The 19,940-nt window shown below is 52.0% G+C and overlaps 1 protein-coding gene across 1 annotated transcript; it reads left to right on the top strand.

The window, feature by feature from the left end:
• The first annotated feature begins 1,794 nt into the window (after positions 1-1,794).
• Positions 1,795-18,116, top strand: FKBP1A (FKBP prolyl isomerase 1A). Its single transcript, XM_077832128.1, has 5 exons — positions 1,795-1,917; positions 2,033-2,080; positions 13,768-13,880; positions 16,501-16,662; positions 17,083-18,116. Exons 1-4 carry the CDS (start codon positions 1,806-1,808, stop codon positions 16,627-16,629), a joined length of 402 nt encoding a protein of 133 aa, XP_077688254.1. The 5' UTR covers positions 1,795-1,805; the 3' UTR covers positions 16,630-16,662; positions 17,083-18,116.
• Positions 18,117-19,940: the final 1,824 nt, after the last annotated feature.

Here is a 19,940-nt window from a genome sequence, read left to right as displayed (position 1 = left end):
ACTACTAGTGATCACTTCTTGTGTAATAGATCATTTCTACCTTGGGGGCTTAGGGCTACATTGAGAGGGGCAACTGACTGGGCAAAATATATGTAAATTTTTAATTGCTGTCTAAAGGGTTTGTGAGAGTTAGCACCACTACAGCTCCACGAGGGAGAAAGGATCCTCCTGTGATTAAACAGCAGGAGATCTGGACCATCGCTATTCTGCAGGTTATTTATGTGATCTCTCTGTGGCATGGTTTCACCATCTGACAACAAAGATGGTAACACTTCCTACCTTATAGGGAAGCTGGGCAGTTAAAATGACTAAAGTGTGCAAGGTGCTCATATATCTGAGTGATGAGTGTCATGAAAATACTTATAAATAAACAGAGCTGTGTCTTCCCTTCCTGCATCCTCACTCCCATTTACCAATGTGGGGAAGGTGAATACTACAGACTTCCAGAGCAGATCGCTGCTGTCCCCTTAGACAGAGATAATAATCAGCAGTGAGATGCGAGCGCTCCTTCCTAGTTCCATCTTGGATTTGGGCTTACCACCTTCCCTCTGCTGGCACTAGTCTGGTGGAAGTAGGGGAGACATCAGTCTGGCAAATAATAGAATGGGTGTGTGTGAATTGAAATGAAATATTTCTACAGTTAAGAGCAAAGCAAACCAGGAATGCTGGAGTTTGAATATCTTTTTTTTCTAAAAGATTTGAGCAATGAAGTGCAATTAAAATCGTGTGTCCCAGCCTCTTATCAATTATGCCATGCATCTCCACTTGTCTTGCATTTTAATGCCACCTGCTGACAGCGTTTGCTTTTTGAATGCTCTTCCCTGTCCATGAAGCATCCCTGCTCACTTTGCAAAAGTCAAATTCCTCCGCTTCAGATGAGGAAATAAGACTTCTAAATAGAAATAATCCAAAGCCACCAATGCAAAGCCACTCCTGGGTGTCGAAGAGATTTTTGGATAAAACAAAAAGCAAAGGAGGACTTGTGGCACCTTAGAGACTAACAACTTTATTTGAGCATGAGCTTTCGTGAGCTACAGCTCACTTCATTGGATGCATTCAGTGGAAAATACTTCCGATGAAGTGAGCTGTAGCTCACGAAAGCTTTTGCTCAAATAAATGGGTTAGTCTCTAAGGTGCCACAAGTCCTCCTGTTCTTTTTGCGAATACAGACGAACAGGGCTGCTGCTCTGAAACTTGGATAAAACAGTTGCTCATGTAATGGGGGGAAAGCGCCCTTGAATGCAGCGTTCAAAGCCTGAGGGCTCGTCTCCAGGTACAGAGCTACAGCCCTGATGCAGCGGCTGCGCCCTGTAGCGCTTTAGTGACGCTGCCCCCGACCAGCCCTGGGAGGCGAGCTCATGGGGCTCGATGGACAGTCTTACCCGCCTGCACTCCGTAGCGAGCCCGGCCTGGGGCGATCGGGGCGCGGGGCGCTACCTCGAGCTTCCCAAGCCCCAGCTCCTGGAGTCATGTGACTGCAGCGCCCCGGCTTCTCGCCTAGGATCTCTTTCCTCTTCCCCTGAAGGGGGGGAAAGGGGAGGGGAAGCGCGCTGGGACACGTGCCCGGCGCGGGAGAGGCTCCGCTCAGGGGGCGCCCGGTTCCCATGGCAACGATCCCGGCGCGCCCTGTGGGGCCAAGATGGCCGCCGTGCGGCGGCCCGTCACGGCTCCGCGCGCAGGGGGCTGGAGGAGGGGCACTTCGCGCAAGATGGCCGCCGCCTCCGCGCAGGGCGGGGCCTCTCTAGGCGGCGAGCTCTCTATGGCGGCGGCGGCGTGCGGGCCGGGCCGAGCCGAGGGGGCTGCGCATGCGCACGCGGTCTCCTCCTGAGCGGAGCGCGGCGGCTGCGGGATCGGGCGGCGGCGGCGGCTGGGGCAGCGGGATGGGTGTGCACGTGGAGACCATCGCCCCCGGAGACGGTGAGGGGCGCCCGCGCCCGCCGCACCCCCTCCCCAACACCGGGGATCCCCCTGCCTCGCCCCATCCCCCCCCGCCCTGTCCCGGCGCTCACGGTCTCTCTGTCTCTCCCCGCAGGGCGGACCTTCCCCAAGCGCGGGCAGACCTGCGTGGTGCACTACACGGGTGAGTCCCGCCGCGGGGGCCGTGCCCCGGGGGGAGGCTGTGCCCCGGGGGGGTAGTGCCCTCCGGGATGGGGGCCGGGGGCCGTGCCCTGTGGGCCGTGCCCTGTGGGATGGAGGCTGTGCCCGGGGGGGGGTTCGGGGGGTAGTGCCCTGTGGGCTGTGCCCTGTGGGATGGAGGTTGTGCTCCCGGGGGGGTTCGGGGGGGTAGTGCCATGGGGGCTGGGGGTCGGGGTGGGGGGTTGTGCCCCGGTGGGGGGTCTGGGGGAGCCTGTGCCCCGTAGGCTGTGCCCCGGTGGGGGGTCTGGGGGAGCCTGTGCCCCGTAGGCTGTGCCCCGGTGGGGGGTCTGGGGGAGCCTGTGCCCCGTAGGCTGTGCCCCGGTGGGGGGTCTGGGGGAGCCTGTGCCCCGTAGGCTGTGCCCCGGTGGGGGGTCTGGGGGAGCCTGTGCCCCGTAGGCTGTGCCCCGGTGGGGGGTCTGGGGGAGCCTGTGCCCCGTAGGCTGTGCCCCGGTGGGGGGTCTGGGGGAGCCTGTGCCCCGTAGGCTGTGCCCCGGTGGGGGGTCTGGGGGGTAGTGCCCTGTGGGATGGGGGCTGGAGGTCGGGGGGGGGCTGTGCCCTGGGGGGGCCTGGGGGGGGCTGTGCCCTGTAGGCTGTGCCCTGGGGGGGGCAGGTCTGGGGGAGGCCGTGCCCTGTAGGCTGTGGTCTGGGGGGGGGCAGGTCTGGGGGAGGCCGTGCCCTGTAGGCTGTGCCCTGGGGGGGGTTTCTGTGGGAGTCTGTGCCCTGTGGGATGGGGGCTGTGCCCGATAGGCCGTGCCCTGGGGGAGGGGGTCGGGGGGGGTAGTGCCCTGTAGGCTGTGCCCTGGGAGGCTGGGGGGGCTGTTCTGGGGGGGGTGATCTATAGGCTGTGCCCCGTGGGGGGTCGTGCCGTACAGGCTGTGCCCTGTGGGGTAGGGACTCAGCTCTGCATTGTGGGGTGGAGGGGCTCCAAGCATTTGATGGAGCTGGGGGGGGGGGGCACTAGGGTGTGTGGCTTGTGGGGGAGGGGCTATGGGATGGGCCTTTGTGCCCCCCCAAAGTAAGGGGGGCAGGAAGGGACATGGAGGTCACTATTGTGGATAGGCTGGGGGGGCAGTTCGTTGCTCAGCTCTCGCAACTGGCTTATGCGAGGCAACGAAGAGACCTGGCACAGAAGCCTTTCCTTGGGTACGTGCCCCCCTAAGTGCTGAGACCAACCCACAAGAGCTGAGAGCAGACGTCCACCCTCGCCCCCCCGACTGGGATATATGTTTAAGGGGTAACTGTTCACTGTAGCACGTGAATGAGCATCTGCTTTGTAGCCCTGTGTTCGGGCCGTCCCTGGCAGGCTGTGTAACTTGAAAGCTCTTTCGCATGCAATATTCTGCTAGGGATCTTCTCACTTGGTTCTTTGCTGTGTCTGTTCTCTAGAGACAAGCGCATTTAGCCGCTCCATGCTTGGGTGTAGGTCAAATAGGAGGCACTTTGGTGAAATTTCTGGGTGTTCTGCTGTTTGGTTGGGTCTGTGGTCTGGCAGGAGGCCTTGCGAGCAACTTGCCTCATCCTCTTTCCCTTCTACCCTTCTCAGTCCAGAAGTCTGTTCCCTTTGGTGGTGGAAAAGGGATAAGCATGTGGGATGGTGGTGTGGAGTCCAAATGCTGTGTGCTGTGGGTCCATCTATATTACAAGTGTCAGGAACCTGATTGTAATAGGATTCCAACTTCAGTGTAGGCAGGACTATAATGCGGTCAGTGTCTTGGTGCTGTCCAAAGATTCAGCCACAGAAGAAGGGAAAGGTCATGGAACAGTGTTTTAACTGGGTCCCAAGACACAATTGTATTAGTGTAGAATATAAGTGCCCTGAAGTGGTTGGCACAAGACTTCAGAGGTAGTTCTTTGTTTTGGAGAATCCTTTCTGTTCATTCTGTGCTCTGCTCAAGTTATTATCTCTCTCCCCATAAATTCTTGACTAAACCTAGCTGTAAGTCTTCCTGACAAGCAATTAAAAAAATTAAAACTGTATAGAAGGGTTGGGCCTGCTGCTCTTTGGCTCAGAAATATCTGAGCCAACTAACCTTTCTCCACATCCGCACGCCCTGTAGTGACGAATGTTCTTGTTCCTGTCCAATCCTCATTCTTTGCCTGTTACCTTTTAACACTCTCCATGATGTAACATTGTGCCTCTGCTGGGACAAGCAAATAGCCTATTTTACCCTCTTTGGAGATATCTTTGCCCTCCTGGTTGGAAGCTGGATTGGCTGTGATGTAAAGTGGCACACCAGCTCAGTCAACCTGCAGCTCTCAATTCTAGGATCAGCTCTGTAGCTGTAAAGAGGGGCAGTGGGAGATGCCAGCTGTCATTTGGTGAGTGATGGATGTTTTATGACTTGGTTGCCTGTCTCTGTTCTGGCACACCAAGTGTAGGACTCCCAGCTCATGGCCATTCATAGTGGTCATTTCAAGGTCTTTCTAAGGTACATATTGCTATAGCTTAGCCTATTAGCACTGTCTTCAGTAACTTGGTCACTTTTAAGATAAATAATCCCAGATAGTTCTCCCCTGTCTCCAATGCTCCAAACTCTGCTCTTCCTCCTGTCCTGAGGAAGGAGGGGAGGTAGCAGTCTCCTGGGGCTGCCGCTGTTTGAAGAAGAGCCACTGTTGGGATGGGGTGAGGAACGCCTGGTTCCATCTCCCTCCCCCAAGCTGTGGAGCCTTGCCCCTTACAGCTCAGCCCCATGGTGGTGATAGGGGGAGGGGAAGGTTCCAGGGTACGGTGAGGCTAGATCTCTGTGCTTGCTCCTGCAGGGCTGATGGCTCACAACCAGACCATCTGCTTCTCCTTCCTTCCCCACTAACCTTTTAATTAGGGGAGGGATGGGGGAGAGGAAATGGGGTTGCCGCTTTGCTGGCAGCCCCATTTCCTCTGCCAATGCAAGAACAAAGGGACGGCTGGCAGGCGGTCAAGTGGCTCTCGGTGGGCCAGCTTTGCTGCGTGCCAGCCCTCCGAACTCCCCAGCAGCATCTCCTCTCCCATCCCTATTGCTAGCCTTTACTGGCTTTGAGGCAGCACAGATTCTTAACTCCTCCCCACAGATCCATTCAGGGGGAGTTGTCAAGTGTTTCCTTCCCATCCCATCCCCGCTACAGATCTCAGGCTACTTTCGAAGCAGCAGCCTGTCTTCAGTGCTACCTCCCACCCCCGCTTATATTCTAATGGCTCTTGGCCCTAGAGATGGGCTGGTGAGTGAGTGAGTGTTGGGGCTGAGGGTTTGCTCTGAATTTTGTGGTTCCTTTTAGGTTGCATCCCCCAACTTCCTTAAGAGAACGGCAGCTCAGTGGTGAGAGACCCTGGGACCATGCCAGCAAAACTCTCCAATCTGCCTAGTGGCTGTGGGCTCTAATACACCACGCCCCCCCCCCAGTACATGTGAGAGTTGGGCATGCAAAGAGCAGGATGAGTCAAGGTCTGTTGTGCAGATTGGAGAGGGGATTTATGTCCTAAATAAATGTTTCAGGCATGCACAGCTCAACTCCCCTGTCCCGCTGGCTATTTAGTAACATCCTGGAATCTAGAACAGCATAAATGAGAGCACTGATTTGGAGTGCATTGTATGCTATTCCCAAAAGGTATCTTAAAGGCACAGATATGGGATTAATCCCCAAATCACAATTGTCTGCGGTGCAAACAGCTTCTACTCTTCTCAATGAAGGAACTTCTGGTCCCATGGCTGCATACTTTAAATGTAGCTTTCTGTAATGGCTCACAATTGCTATATGGTAATGCAGGTCTTATTTAATTCAGCTTCATTAAGTTATAGTTTTGGAGTCATTTGATTAGAAAGTTATTTTTTATCAAATATTATCTACTTCTGAAGCCATTATTTCAACATAATTAAATGGGGATCTTTGAGAATGGTCCTTTTAATAGTATCAATGTACCTATTATGTTGAAGTTTCAAAGCTAGAGAAGCTCAGGATCTCTTGCATGGATGTGATTAGCAAGAGCAAAGCAGCTTAGCTTAGCTGGGTGCAGGTAAACCACAGCGCTCCTGTTTCTCTGTCCTATTTGGTTTCATTTTAACACATTTGGTTCTCGAACACGGTAACTTAGGTAAAAAGCACGTATTGCATTTGCCAGCAGTCTGTGGAGGAGTCTCTCTAGGCTGCCGCTTGGTAAGTATGTGTTCAGGATGTTGCTCTACCAGTTTTTTAGCAATAGAATGTGTGTATTGCATGTGTGGGTGGGGTGGTAGAGGGCTCTGATCCCCAGGGTGGCTGACCCAGCACATCCAAAAGTGTTTCATTTTATAAAATCAGTCAAACTGAGCGTTCATGAAAGATTTACATCCTGGTAGCCTGGTATCTCTAATCCGCAGAGTCTGTATTTGTGGGCCAGAGCGGCCGTGTTCCCCTGAGCTTCCCTACTGTGGTACCTTGACCCTCTTCCGCAGGGACCACCTCTAGCCAAAAGAGGACGTTCTTGGCTGAGTGCCCATTTTGGCTTTCACCATAGACACCCATCCACCAGGAAGTAGACTTGGAGCCAACTCAAATATGTAATTGATCAAAATCAGCCACTCTATTGTGGGGTAATCAGTATTGTGCCTGTCCTTAAAAATGGGGCAGGGTGATCCTGGCAATTAGACCAACCTTGAAGCTAGGAAAGCATGCTAGACCAACAGTACTGTGTGTGTAATGGGAAGTTGTCTCTCCAACCTGTGAGGATTCTTTGAGGGGTTAGTAATGCAGTGGCTAAGGAGCTCTGCTGGATAGAACACATTTGGGTTTTCAAAAAAGCCTTTGATAAAGTCTGTTACAAAAGGCTATTAAGGAAACTAAGTCGAGGGTAAAGTTCTCTCATGTATTAGAAACTGGTTAAGAGAAAATAGTGGGATTGAATAGCCACTTCTGAACGGGGAAGTAGGTTAATTGTGAGGAGTCCAAAGGATCCATGCTAGGGCTGGTTACTAATGATCTGGAGTTGGGGGAAGAGTAGGATGGCAAAGCGTACCGAGGCTGCAGTTATTTAGTTCAGTTGAGGCTCGAGGGGTATTGAAGAGCCACAGAAAGAGCTAATGTAGGTGGGAGATTGGGTAACGTGATGGGAGCATTTACATGGGGCTTCTCATTGTGGTGTCTGCACTCCAGTCTTCTGGCTGGCAGTGGTAGGCGGAGGAAGTTCCTGCTTGCTGAGGGTCAGCTGGGTGAGGGCTGGAAGGTGAAGTTCAGTGGCGGCAAATGCAGGATGTGGGACACTGGAAGGAAGAGTGCGGGGGGGAAGGGAGATGTAGGTGTCACTGTGGCCAGCTCAGTGAAAACACTTGCTGCACAGTGGCACTGAGAAAGAGGCAATCGGGTGTGAGGAAAGGACGGCACTGAGGAGAGGACAATATCCCCAGGCTGTTGTGGAAGTTGGTGGTAGCCTCGCTGGAATACCACGATCAGTTTGGATCATCCCCATCTCTACAGCACGTGGCAGAAATTAGAAAAGGTCAAGGGAAGGGCAGTGAATGTGGAAAAGGTTCTGTAGGAAGAGTCTAGAAACATGAGCACTGGTTAACTTAGAGGGGAGGTTAATCAAATAGTGTCTCTTAATTAATAGCACCCCACTGACCTCCTTAGGAGTTCGTTTGAATTGGTTTGAAGGTTAGAATCTGTCCATGTAGGCTGTAAAGTGTTTGGGGCAGCGCCTGGCACAGTGGGTCGCTGATCCATGATTGGGTCCCTGAGGTGCTGCCATAAATACAAAGCATGACTGTTGCCTGTAGTTAGGAAGAGATTTCCCCCATAGGCATGTTATTACATAACTGTCGATTGTGGGGTTTAACACCTTCCTTTAGCATCTGGCATTGGTCACTGGCAGGATGCTGGACTCTCTGACCTCAGGTATGGCTGCTGTTATATACAGGCTACTCTGTTGGTCACTGCTGAGCCAGATTTATTTTAGCTGACCTAGAGTTGGAAGGTTTCCTGCCCCTTTACCAGTCATCAGGAAATGCAGCTGGCCTGGCCGAGGTGTCTGTCTTAGGGTTTTAGGATGATTCTGTTCATACCTCCCACAATAAACCATGCTAGTGCAGGAAGGTTCTTTGTTTTCCAGGCCATTTCTCGCAGCCTCTTCTCCATTGAGGGCTCCGTCTACCTGCTTTTCCGTTTAGGAGGTGGAGGGGCCTGAAGCTGCTGGTTCATCCAGGGGGCAGGCGGATTTCAGGCCATCCCTCTTCCAGCACTACTGACCAAGAGGGCAGGGTGCTGTGCAGGGGAGCTGTAGCTGACTTGCAGATTGAATCTTGGGCCTCCTGAGCAAAGCGTAGCAGGGAACTGCCAAGTGTGTGCTGTCTGCCGTTCTTGAAGCGGAGCCAAGTGCTGTTCAAAGCGGGCTGTGCTCTGGGATCTCTGGTGCTGGAGGTAGATTGCTTTCTGGATTAGATGCCCCACAGTACTAGTACAATGCCTTCTCTTTTGCATTGCACCGCAAACATAACCCGGTCGGCAAACCTTAAACTTCCTGTTGGCTTGGTTTTGCTGTCAGCAATTTGTGCCATTATCTCAGAGATCAGGCCTCCAAAGAGGAATTGGTATGAGACTCCACATCCTTAATCTATAAATCCTTAACGACATGGGAACTGCCAGCCTGAGTGAATGCCTCTTGCCCTGGGCCAGGCAGCCACACTTGGTCCATGGAGGTGCCTGGGCTGGAGCTGCCGGCAGGTCTGTTCTCTGTGGGGGTCTCTCACCTTTGGAGCTCACTACACCCTCCTCTCTGACATAGCCCAAAGCTGTTGAATTGCAGGGCATTCTGCAGGGCTCATCTCTTTTTGAGGGGGAGGGGCTCTTGAAGAAGGGAACCTTGCATGAGAGGCGATGCTAAGGGAGGGTGGGACACTCATCCTCCTGTCTCCCTTGCAGCTGATTTTGGTCTGTGGTTGTTTCTAAAGGTGTGTAGACCTCAGCTAGCAACATGGTTTGCAGTAACAGTAACATGCCAGATGCAGCACATTATCCTCTTGCTCAAGGGACCGAATGAGAAACATCAAGTCCAAAGCTAGAAAAACCCACTACAGGAGCAAACGCAAAAGGCACAGGAAGCCGAGCTCTGCCCGCTGGGGTTGGGAGGCAACATCCCAGTGGGCAGCCTGGCTCTCTCCCACCCCGGCCATCTCAGCTGCTGGTGAGCAAAGGAGGGGGCTGGGGTTTCCACCATGGTGCTTTCCTGATTGTGGGCTCCATTTTAGCCTCTGATTAGTTGGTGTCTTGATGCTTTGCCTCTAGCCACTGGAAGGGAAGGGTCTCTGGTCCCAGAGCATCTGAAGAAAAGGAGTAGCTGTCTTTGCTAGTCTACCCCTCTCTTTCTGGATGGTCCTCCGCTCTGCATAACTCCAGGACCTGCTAGAGCTTTCCCAATCAGCTGCAGTGTGGAAGTGACTTGATTTTTGACAGTTTCACAGCTGCCCAGAGGCTTCCAAAGAGCGTCTGTGAAACTGACTAGCATCCTGTTCATTTCCCTCTGCCCCATGCCACAAATGTGAGCAGAGGCACTGGAGCCATGCATTTGCAGACTCAGGAAAATGCTTCATCGGGTCATATTTGGAAAGTTAAGCTCTTCAGGGCTGGGGCCACATTTCCCTGGGCACTGCCTGTTACAGCGATGCCCTGAACCTGACTGGGGCCTCTTACATAGTTTAAATTCTGCAGGAAATTGGATGCCTTTGTTTCCCCCCCACCCCACACATTGGCCAGGCAGGACAGGAAGCTGTTCACTGGTGCATGGACTCCGAGTGCTGGCCTGGCCGTGGTGCATTGTACCTGAATGTACGGGGGGGGGGGGGGCAAGGTTAGGGAATAGTTTCTCCCTTTACTTGGCTACAATTTTCAGTTGGCTTGTGGGAGCGTCTGCTGATCTGCTCCCTAGCACTAACATCGTACCCAGGCCATGTGATGCTCAGCTCTGTACCGAGGTCACAGGTGTAGGGGAGAGGAAATCAGTGACCTTAGTGCCATCCCTCGTGCTATAGGAATGCACGCCACCAGGGCCGGGTGCTAAAATGAGGCTGCAGGGGAAAGGAAATGAATAGCATGAGGGGCCCCTGCACTACACCCATCATTAATAGAATGATGATAATTGGGGGAGGAAAGAGGACCTGGGGGTGGGAGTGTTAATCAGTGAGAGGGAAAGTTCCCTCCCTCTCCTCTTCGCTCCGTCAGTCGGTTTCAGCACCTCCCTGTCAAGCATTGTGTTCTGCTCCAGGGAAGGAAGCCCTGGAAGAGAACACCATGGTGGTGGGAGAGGGGAAGATAGTGAAGCACTGTCCAGCCTGACCCTGTAAAACTACCAGTCTTCTGCTCCCCGCGTTGGAGCGGCACCCAATGTGTGGCTCAGAGGATTGTGGGATTTGGGCGAGTCGCAGCAGCCAGTGGCTGGTTTGTCGATCTCAGGTGGAGAAGGCTGAGAACTGAGAGGGATTGTGTCCCTGATAAAAGCAAGCAGTAACTACTAGCTTGTTGTTCCCTGGGCTAGGACAGTGTTTGGCTTGGCAGGGCTATGCTGGTGCTGACTCGCTGAGCCAGGGACCTCAGAGTTGAATTCTTTGGTGCAATGGAGCTGCTTTCCAGGCATTGGGCACATTAGCAATATTTGAAAGCTTATTCCTGTAAACGAACAAAAGTCCAGCAAACACATGCCTGCCTGGAGGTAGGCTGGAGCGTTAGTGGGTGACCCGAACATGGACAGCACCATGTGATAACTCTGCTTATTGCAGTTAGTTCTCCTCTGACACCCAGCGAGATACTGAGCTCCTCAGCCTGGCAGCATTCAGTGCTGGCTCTCTGTACTCGCAGACAATCCCCGTTATCGGCAGGCTCGCCTACACTCTCCACAGGGGAGTGCCATTACGGATCCTGGGGTGCTGCAAGCTAGAACGGGGGCCGGGCGCTCAGTGCTTTGGTTTTTTCACTATTGTAAGGCAATGGTAATTACAGCACTTTGGGAGGTACTCTGGGAATGTTCTGTAATGGATTTACAATAATGGTCTCCACACAGCAATGCGCTCCAGCCTGTTGTTAAATCTGCACCACGCAGTGCGGTGCTGGCCGTCTCACATGGGTTATAAAGCGTGTGGATGGCTGTAGGGCAGATTTCACTTTGTGTACCTGGCTTTGGAATTATTTTGCCTTTCAAATGTGATCTGCTGGCGCCGAGTCTTTAGTCTCGGAAAGGCAGGCTGTGCTGGCTGAGCATTGCTGGCGAGCAGTGAGGGTTTTAGTATCTATACCCCTCAGGAATGCTGGTTGGATAGCAGCAAGGGCTGACTGACGAGCAGGGATCCCACCCGGTGAGTGTGGTGTTAGCCGTTCTGTCGCATTGTTGTTTTGACACAGCCAGTCAGTGACAGCTGATTTGAGCGATTGCACATAAAAATCATTCATGGATTGATCTATCAAGGAGCAGCTCATCTAGTCAGCATTGTTTAGGATGATTTCCTGGGCTGCTTGCATCTCCCTTCACTGGTGTATTCACACATGCGAGGAACTTCAGTGGTTACTGCTCCCCCAGCACGAGGATGTGTCTGTCCCCTTTATTGCTCCTCTAGAATCGGATCTACTCAGACCCATATCCTTGGCCCTCCCACCCACTTCCTGTTTGGTTATGGCCCTAGACACTCTGGCTGCTGTGATAACACATCCTGAAGTAAGATGTAACTTGTTGTTCTCCCCATGCACACAGTGCATTTTGTCCTCTTGCCCGTGGGCAGTGACTCACGGTCTGCCCTGATTAGGGGAAATCTCTCTGGACCGTTCCCTGCTGGACGAGACAACAGATTTATTTTTCCAAGAGTAAAACGGCTTCCATTGGGGCAAACAGATGCTTGTTTTTGAAGAACTGGGGAAAAGAGAAGTGTGGGTAATGTAGTTAATCATTATACTCCTGGTTGCTCTTCAGCCTGTTTGCAGTAGCTAACTAGCCTGTTCCAGTCTAGTGCCTCTGGGTGTTGATTTCACAGTGACCTGCTGTTAGCCGGATCTAGGGCTTCTGTAGGAAGGAGACCCATCCCTGGGCTAAAGCGCCTCAGGTATCCATTGTAGCAAACTGCTAGTGTGACCCTTTAGTTCTGCTTACAGACCCGCTCCATTGCCCTGCTTCGGGTTAGTGAAATCGTGTGCACCTTGAGCCCATAGTTCTGTGGCTGTTCTAGGAAGCCCCATGGCTTGGATTTCTTGTGTTGGTGGGTTCCCAGCTCAGTTCCCCTTGGAACTGGCTAGACTGTCATCTGGCTGCCTCCGGCCACGTGTGGAGGGTTAGAAGAATGTGTGGGATGAGGACAAAGCCAATAAAATGCGATGCTGACTCCACGAGAACACCCGGTGGCGCAGAGATCACTTTTGATACATTGTGTTCCCCAGGCTCCTCTCGTGTGTGCATTCCCCAAAGGGCTTATCCCTGGGTTGGCTGTTTGTGTAAGAAATTTGGCCAATGGACAAGCTCTGCTGCTTGTATAAGGCAGTGAAAGCTCCCAAGTTTCCCTAAGAAGGTCACGGAAACTCCAAGGAGCAAGGGAGGGAACTGCTAGAAGGGAGGAAATTCCTCCTTTGCTTGTGTTCAGGAACTATATTTAGCCCCGAGGATGTTAACCTTGCTTTATGCAATGCACTGTACCAATGCGCTCACTGTAGTAAGGGCTAGGTACAGGGCTCCCGTCGAAGATGTCCCTATTCTGCACCTAGCATAACATGTCCCTGATTCTAGCTGCAACTCGTGGGTTCTTTGGCACTCAAATCCAAACTAAAACAAGCCTGGGGATCCAGGAGAAACACCTTGATGCGAGAGCCTCCGTTACAGCTTCTAGCAGCAGACCAGCGTGGGTGTGCTGTTCAGTGTTGGTTCGTTAAAAGCCCTGCCGTCTCCCCCCTTGTCTGGGTGGGGCTAGTAGCGCAGGAGCCAGAAAAGCTGTCGTTCACTGCACAGTTTCTTTCAGCTTTGCGTGCCTGGTTGGCATGGCAATTGGTGGTTGCAGATCTGTGGGCATAAGCGAGAGGGGAGATTTCTCTGTGCTCCTACAGAATAAGTGGGGATTTTGACCTTGTGAAGAGCAAGGTGCAATCAGGCCAGCAAGAACGATGATGTGGTCTGATGTGTGACATGACCCATCAAGAAGCCCCAGGAGATGGAAGGGCTCTTCTCTCTCCCCGCTATCATTGTTGTTCCCATCTTCCTTCTGGGTTCCTGAGGCTTGCATGTGGCCTGACATGTCAGAAAGCTGTTCCTGACACAGGAGGGAGTGATCAATTCACCTGTTTTATCTGAACGTTTCTTCTCTCCATGACTTTAGCTTCTCCCCTGGCATTGCCAGCTAGAGAAGACGTAGCATCTGGAGTTGCACTCGATTCCTTGGGTCCAGCTGCAAGTGGTGTTTGGTGGGGACGTCTTCCCTCTGGGAGCTCTGCAATCTGCGCTGTACATCCCATGGTGGCACCTGTACTTAAAAAGCCACCCCCCTGGAGGCCAGTAACTGACCTCTTCTGGGAGCCCTCCCTGATGCCATGACTGCAACGTTTGGCATCGGTGTCTGGTAGCCAGGACCCTGCTGTTCCACATGGGTGTTCAGACCGCACATTGGTCTGACGGGGCGTGGGGTCTTTTCCCAGGCTGCGTGTTTGATGTATTGCTTCTCTTTTCAGGTATGCTGGAGGATGGGAAAAAGTTTGATTCCTCCCGCGACAGGAACAAGCCATTCAAGTTTGTGATGGGCAAGCAGGAGGTGATCCGCGGCTGGGAAGAAGGGGTCGCACAGGTGTGTTGCTGTATCCCTCCGTGTCTGTTGTGAGGGCTGTTTGGAGATGAGCAGCTGAGGATCAGAGACGTGGGAGAGACTCATGCTTGCAGCATGTGCTGTTCTCTTCTTTTCCCCCGATCCAGGATTTTAAGTGTGGGAGTAAATGTCACCTTCTGCCTCACCGCCTCCTGGATCTGATGAGCTCAGTGGGGTTGGGCCTGCCAAGCCCTTTAGTGGGACACTAGAGTATCAGTGACTCAATAGGTGCCATCTCTTTTGCTGATTCTGCACTGAACTAATGTCCCAGCACAGTGCTGGGGGCCTCTATCTCTCTGATGAGACAGACCCAAAGTGGGGCTACCATCTCCCATGCCATCCCTCATGCTTGGGAAGAGCTACCTTTAAATATCTGCAAAATCATTGTCCACCATCAAATGTCTCCTTAAAACTCTTCTTTGCTATGGTGCCTACAAAACCTGGACAGTGGCTGGCTGCTGGTGTGCTCAGACCACTGCCTGTCACACTGATCTAAAGTGCCTCACTGTTTTCCTTGGGGCTCCCCCTGTATGTCTGTATCCATCTGGCATCTCATTGTATGCTTAGATTGTCAGCCCTGTGGGGCAGGGGCCATCTGTTGGTTCTGTTTGTACAGCACCTAGGACAGTGGGGTCCTGGTCTGTGATGAGGGCTCCTAGATGCTAGATAGTCAATAAATGTGTCCCTTGGAGCCCAAGGCCCGCTGTAGGCGTGAGAATGCAAACTGTATTGTCTTGGCCAAATTCCAGTTTGGGTTCCTGGGCTCTGCCCTGCCCCCTTTGAGACCCTGCAGTTTCAGTAGAACGTGATACTTACTTCCCATTGATCCTGACTGCAGGGCTCACTCTTCACCTTGTGTGTAGCAGTCCCTGCATAAGACAGAGCGGGCCAGTATCTTGAGGAAATAGTCTGTGAGCTCCCCTTCTCGCAGCTCCTATGAAGGGCATCTCCTATTCTGCTTCCTCTCCTGAGTGCATTGCCTTAACCGGGATCTAAAAATAGGCCGTTTAGCCGATATTCAGTGTGTGCCCTTTGCTTTCCTCTTTCAAATGCTCTTCCGACTTCCTGCGCCTCCTGTTGCATTCCCTGGGTCCGTGGCCTTGGGTCTTGCTCCTGTTCCAGGGTGTGTAACTCAGATTTGCATCCATTTCACTGTCAGTCTTCTGTCTTTCTGTAATGGTCTGTGCTTTTGTCATCTCCTCCACGTTTGACAGTCTCTGCACTGCTCTCCTTTCCCCGTCCAGCTGAGCCAGCACACGTAGCCCGAAGAATGATGGTATTTTCTAAAGCACCAAAGAGATTTAGGCACCAAACTCCCATTGATTTTCACTAGCAGCTGGGTGCCTAACTCGCTTGGGTGCTCTGGAAAATCTCACCCAAGTACCTTCCACTGATGTGATGAGCAGGAATGTGTGCTGGGGTGGGGCTTCCAGGGCATCTGTGGCTTGGAGGTGAAACAGGAGTGCCTTTGTGGCTGTTGTCCTAACATGTCCGTGCCTAGGCAGGGGTGACAGGAGGAATCTAAGTCAAGTCAGAGGTTTTCCCCCAGTCTCATTCTTCTCTTACTTCTGGCTTTCCGCTGTGCTTTTCAGAGTGCTTGTGGGTGGAACACTGAGCTATCTCAGCTCAGAGTGGGTGGCACAGCAGGCTTCATTAGCTGCCTTTGTCCACACAGCACATGTGCGAGTCCCCGTGTCTTTGGTTGATGTCCCACGCAGCATGCCTGTAACCCAGCCCCTGATCAGAGCAGAACGGTTGTCGGCTGTAATGCTGGTTGAGTCGGGCACTTGGGTACAGGTGCATATCTCCTCCATGGTTTATGCCAACCCTCTGCAGAACTGTGGAGCCTGGCATCCAACTTGCGCTATCTGAGGCTATGGGTCTTTGACTAACCGGAGAATGGAGCATCTGCCATGATGCTGAAGTACCTTGGTCAGAAAGGTTAATGCCCATAGCTAATGTATTCCCTTCTTGCAAGAATCGTGGGTGCATTAACTCTGAATGAGGAGATTCCCATGTGCATCTGTAATCTAGTCTAAATGGAATTAGTTCCCACACAGTCACCTCCTAGATCCATCAGTAGGAGCAAGATGGAATCTGAGCACTCACCGAAGGCAAGTGACTTCTCCTCCTTTGTCTTCAGGAATAACCTGAGGAGGATTATGGGCTGCATTGCAAGGGCTAATTATTATTAATTATCTGTGTTACCCTAGTGCCTGGGAGCCGTAGTCATGAACAGGTGCTGGTCCATGCACTAGGTGATGTACAAACCCCAAACAAAAGGTAGCCTCTGCCCCATAGAGCTTGCAACCAAAGAATAAGACAAGATAACAGAGACAGACAGGAGAATACAAGGAAACAATGAGACTTCGTCAGCGTGACGGGCAGCGGTCTGAGCACATGAGCAGCCTGAGCGTGGTCATTGTTCTGTTGTCTGTTCACTGCATGACGTCTCCTCTGGTGGGCAGAATGCCCGCGTGCTATCATCAGGTGCTGCCCCATGGGTAGCTGCCCTGGCTAGAACATGCTTTGCGCTGTTGAGGTGCCTTCGCCTGGTTTGGGGTTTTGCATTCATCTGACTTTGTTCTGTCTCTTTCCACAGATGAGTGTTGGGCAGAGAGCAAAGATGATCATCTCTCCAGATTACGCCTACGGTTCTACTGGCCACCCCGGCATCATCCCCCCAAATGCCACGCTAATTTTTGATGTGGAGCTTATGAAATTGGAATGACAGGAGGCCCCTTCCTCAACTCCCTGTTTTTGGGTAGGTGAAGGCCAGGAACTGCCTGGTGACACAAGTGGGAAAAGCCACTTGAGCGGCATGTTCTACAGCTGATTCTGCGTATCTCCGAGGAGGGGAAGTAGCATCAGTCGGAAGTGTGTGGGGAGGAGGGGAAGGTGTTGCCTGTAACAGGGTTTAAGGAAAGTAGACTCCGCCGGCTTGTGGGTAGGGATTTGGGTGGCTTGGCGTATTCCGAGGTTTTGTGCTGCAGGTGTGGGAGGCAGTTGCAAAAGCTGAACATACATCAGCATGCGCCAGCTCTGGTAATAACCAGGCTGTGATGGTTTTGTCTTCAAGTCCCCTCACATACCCCAGTTGCTCCCTCCAGGGGTCTTGGGACTAAGAGTTGGGCTCCCCCTGCAGCCTACTTTGATGCATTGGCTCCTCTTCTCTCTCCAACAGGTTTGGCACATGGAGGAATCCAGAATCTCAGCTTCAAGAAAAATGCACATGACTCTGTATGGAGCTTTTCCTGATATTCCACTACACTCATTGTATAACCCTATACCCTGATTGAATGTGTCTGATCACTCAGCTTTGCTTCTGACTCCTCCTTGCATTGTGGTTTTATGTCTTTTAAACTATACGCCGTAAACCTCACCTTTTTGGGGGTCAAACTCCTAATCTTATTTTTGTTCTGGGTGTAGATTCAGTTGTGTATGATCAAGCATTTACCAGTAAGTACACTGATGGGTTAACCTTAGATAGGAATTGTTTGAACAAAGAAACCTGTTAATTTTTTGGATGCAAATATCGATTGTGTATTAAAAAAACAAATTGCGGCTGCTCCAAAAGCCATAGCTATCGAGGAGCTATCGAGGGCTGATTGACTCTGGAAAGCAGAGTAGTTCTAGGCTAATGTATTTGTTCCCTTGGCTGAAACTGGGCCCCTGGGAGCGACTAGCTTCCCCCTTCCCGTCTGCCTTGTGGAAGGACCGTTCCAACGCGGTATTCTTACTCCAGGGTGGCTGGGGCTGCCCTTACAGCTGCCCCCATCGCTACCTGTTGACTTTTCCATCTCTTGGTTATTTTCCCTTGGATTTCAAGGACCTTTTTATCTTTAGCCATCAAAGCTCCGCAACTACCTAAATTCAAGAACTTGAATTGAACTCTTTAAATTGAAGGTGCTGTTTATGGGGGAGGGAGGAGATACAAAAAGAAACCAGCCCACAAGAGAAAACCCAAACCCCAGTCGCCGACATTATGACTTAGACCTGAGTGTTCTCTACCAAAACTTGATGCTGGTCATCACAGCTTGCAGCAGTCTCCCGTATGATGCACAGCTCCTGCTCCACTGATGTCATTCCCACTCGCCTGCCTCTGCCCTGTGTAGTGATTTTTGGTAAGAGAAATCACCACCATCACGTCCTCCTCCACCACATTAAAGTATCCCGTTTTATTATTGCAATAAAATGCTTTATGCTGGCTTTTCTCAACTCCTGTGTCGGAGGTTTTTTGCTCGCCTCTCTGCCACTTAGCCCGGCTGGCTGACAGCGTGCTGACACGGAAGCTGCAGGGAGGAGGCAGCAGATCTGTGCGGACACACAACTACCTTGGTTGTCTGAGGAGTGCAAAGGCTTGTACAGGTGTGCCAGCTCTCTCCAGAGCAAGGCATTTGACTTCGGTATCTCGGCCCTTTAGGCTCAGAGAGGCTGAGAACTTGCCTTCAGGCTCTTAGACTCCTTGAGCGTGTCAGTGACAGGGCGGCCTGCCTAAGTTCACATAATTGCATTACCGTAAAGCTATTAAAAGTATCACCTTGCAGGCGTTAGCAGGGCGAATTGCCTTCACCTAAGCACCAGCCCCGCTCCAGGTAGGGAGCGTTCTAATGCCCTGGCTGCAATGGTTTATCCCTCGGTGTCAGCGCAGCTCAGTGCATTGGGCCCAGGGCTAGCGTTCCAGTTCTCAACACTGTTCAGGGCCCCTGGATGTGGGATGGGGAGCGAGCCCTGTTTCTGCATGGAGGGGAAGGTTGTAGTACAGCCTTCAGCAGAGAGCACAGGACTCCTGAGGCCTTTCTGATTCCTAGCTGATTAGTGAGAACAGCAGATGCTCTCCAAAGCAGCCACAAGCTCAGCCTGAAGCTGGGAAAGCAGAGAGCTGCTGGTGACTCTGCCCAGATGCTAGGAATTGGGTCCTGAGTAGGGAAGGAGATTGGCAACCCCAGCTGTGGAGAAGTTTCTGTTCGATTGTCACAAAGGCAAAATGTTTGACACCCCAAAGACCTTCTAGTTCCCCGCCTCTGTCATCTCTCTAACAAGTGCCATGTCTCTTTCCTTTCTCTCTGACCCTCACCCCCCTTTCCCTTCTCGTCGCCCTCCTCTGTGTCCTGCTTGCCTGCACGCTCTTCCTAATCCTTGATTACTTTTCTCTGTGCTGGACGGTGAATCCGGCCAGATTGTGTCACTTTTACTAAAAGCGCCAAGTGAGAGCAGCAGGAAATTGAAATTGCTTCTTGTCCAAATAAAAGAAGAAAGTCAGAGTGGAGGGTGAGTGGGGGGCCGGGAGCAGAGACACTGCTGTACCCGTCCAGAGGGCTTATTCTGCGAGGGGGGTAGATAAGAGGAGACCATAAGGGGGTACATTTGTGGACATCAGAGAGACCAACGCCAGTTTGTGGGAAGGAGATCAAGGTTACGCCTTGGACTCGGGTTTAGTGGCTGTTCGGTAGCAGAAGTTGCGCAGCACTCTTTTCTCCCTGCAAGTAGATTTGCCTAATCAAAAGCCATCTCTCGAGCCTCTGTATGACAGCTGTGCTTGTGTTCACGTATTGCTGAGTTCACTTAGCTCCTGGTCCATGGTGGTGGCTTTATTTTATTTTATTTTTTTTTGTCCAAGGCATGAGAGAAATTTTAAGTCTTGAATTTGTTGAGGGGGAGATGATTGCTAGTGAGCTATAGATGGTCTAGTCTTCAGCACCCTCATGCAGAACAAAACAGCCCATAAACAAAACCCTGGGGAGGAAAATCTGTGTGTGGGCCAGGTAGTTTTGATCCAAAATGAGATTTGTTTACCTAAGAACGGCCATATTGGCTCAGACCAATGGTCCATTTAGCCCAGTATCCTGTGTCTGACTGGTCAGTGCCAGATGCTTCAGAGGGAATGAACAGAACAGGGCAATCATTGAGTGATGGATGGCAGGAGAGAGATCACTAGATCATTACCTGTTAGGTTCACTCCCTCTGGGGAATCTGGCATTGGCCACTGTTGGTAGACAGGATACTGGGCTGGATGGACCTTTGGTCTGACCCAGTATGGCC

This window comes from Eretmochelys imbricata, chromosome 13 (assembly GCF_965152235.1).
Source record: "Eretmochelys imbricata isolate rEreImb1 chromosome 13, rEreImb1.hap1, whole genome shotgun sequence".
In the NCBI taxonomy this organism is placed as follows: domain Eukaryota; kingdom Metazoa; phylum Chordata; order Testudines; family Cheloniidae; genus Eretmochelys; species Eretmochelys imbricata.
Note: the sequence above shows the minus strand (reverse complement) of the source record. Positions and strands in the feature narration are given on the sequence as shown.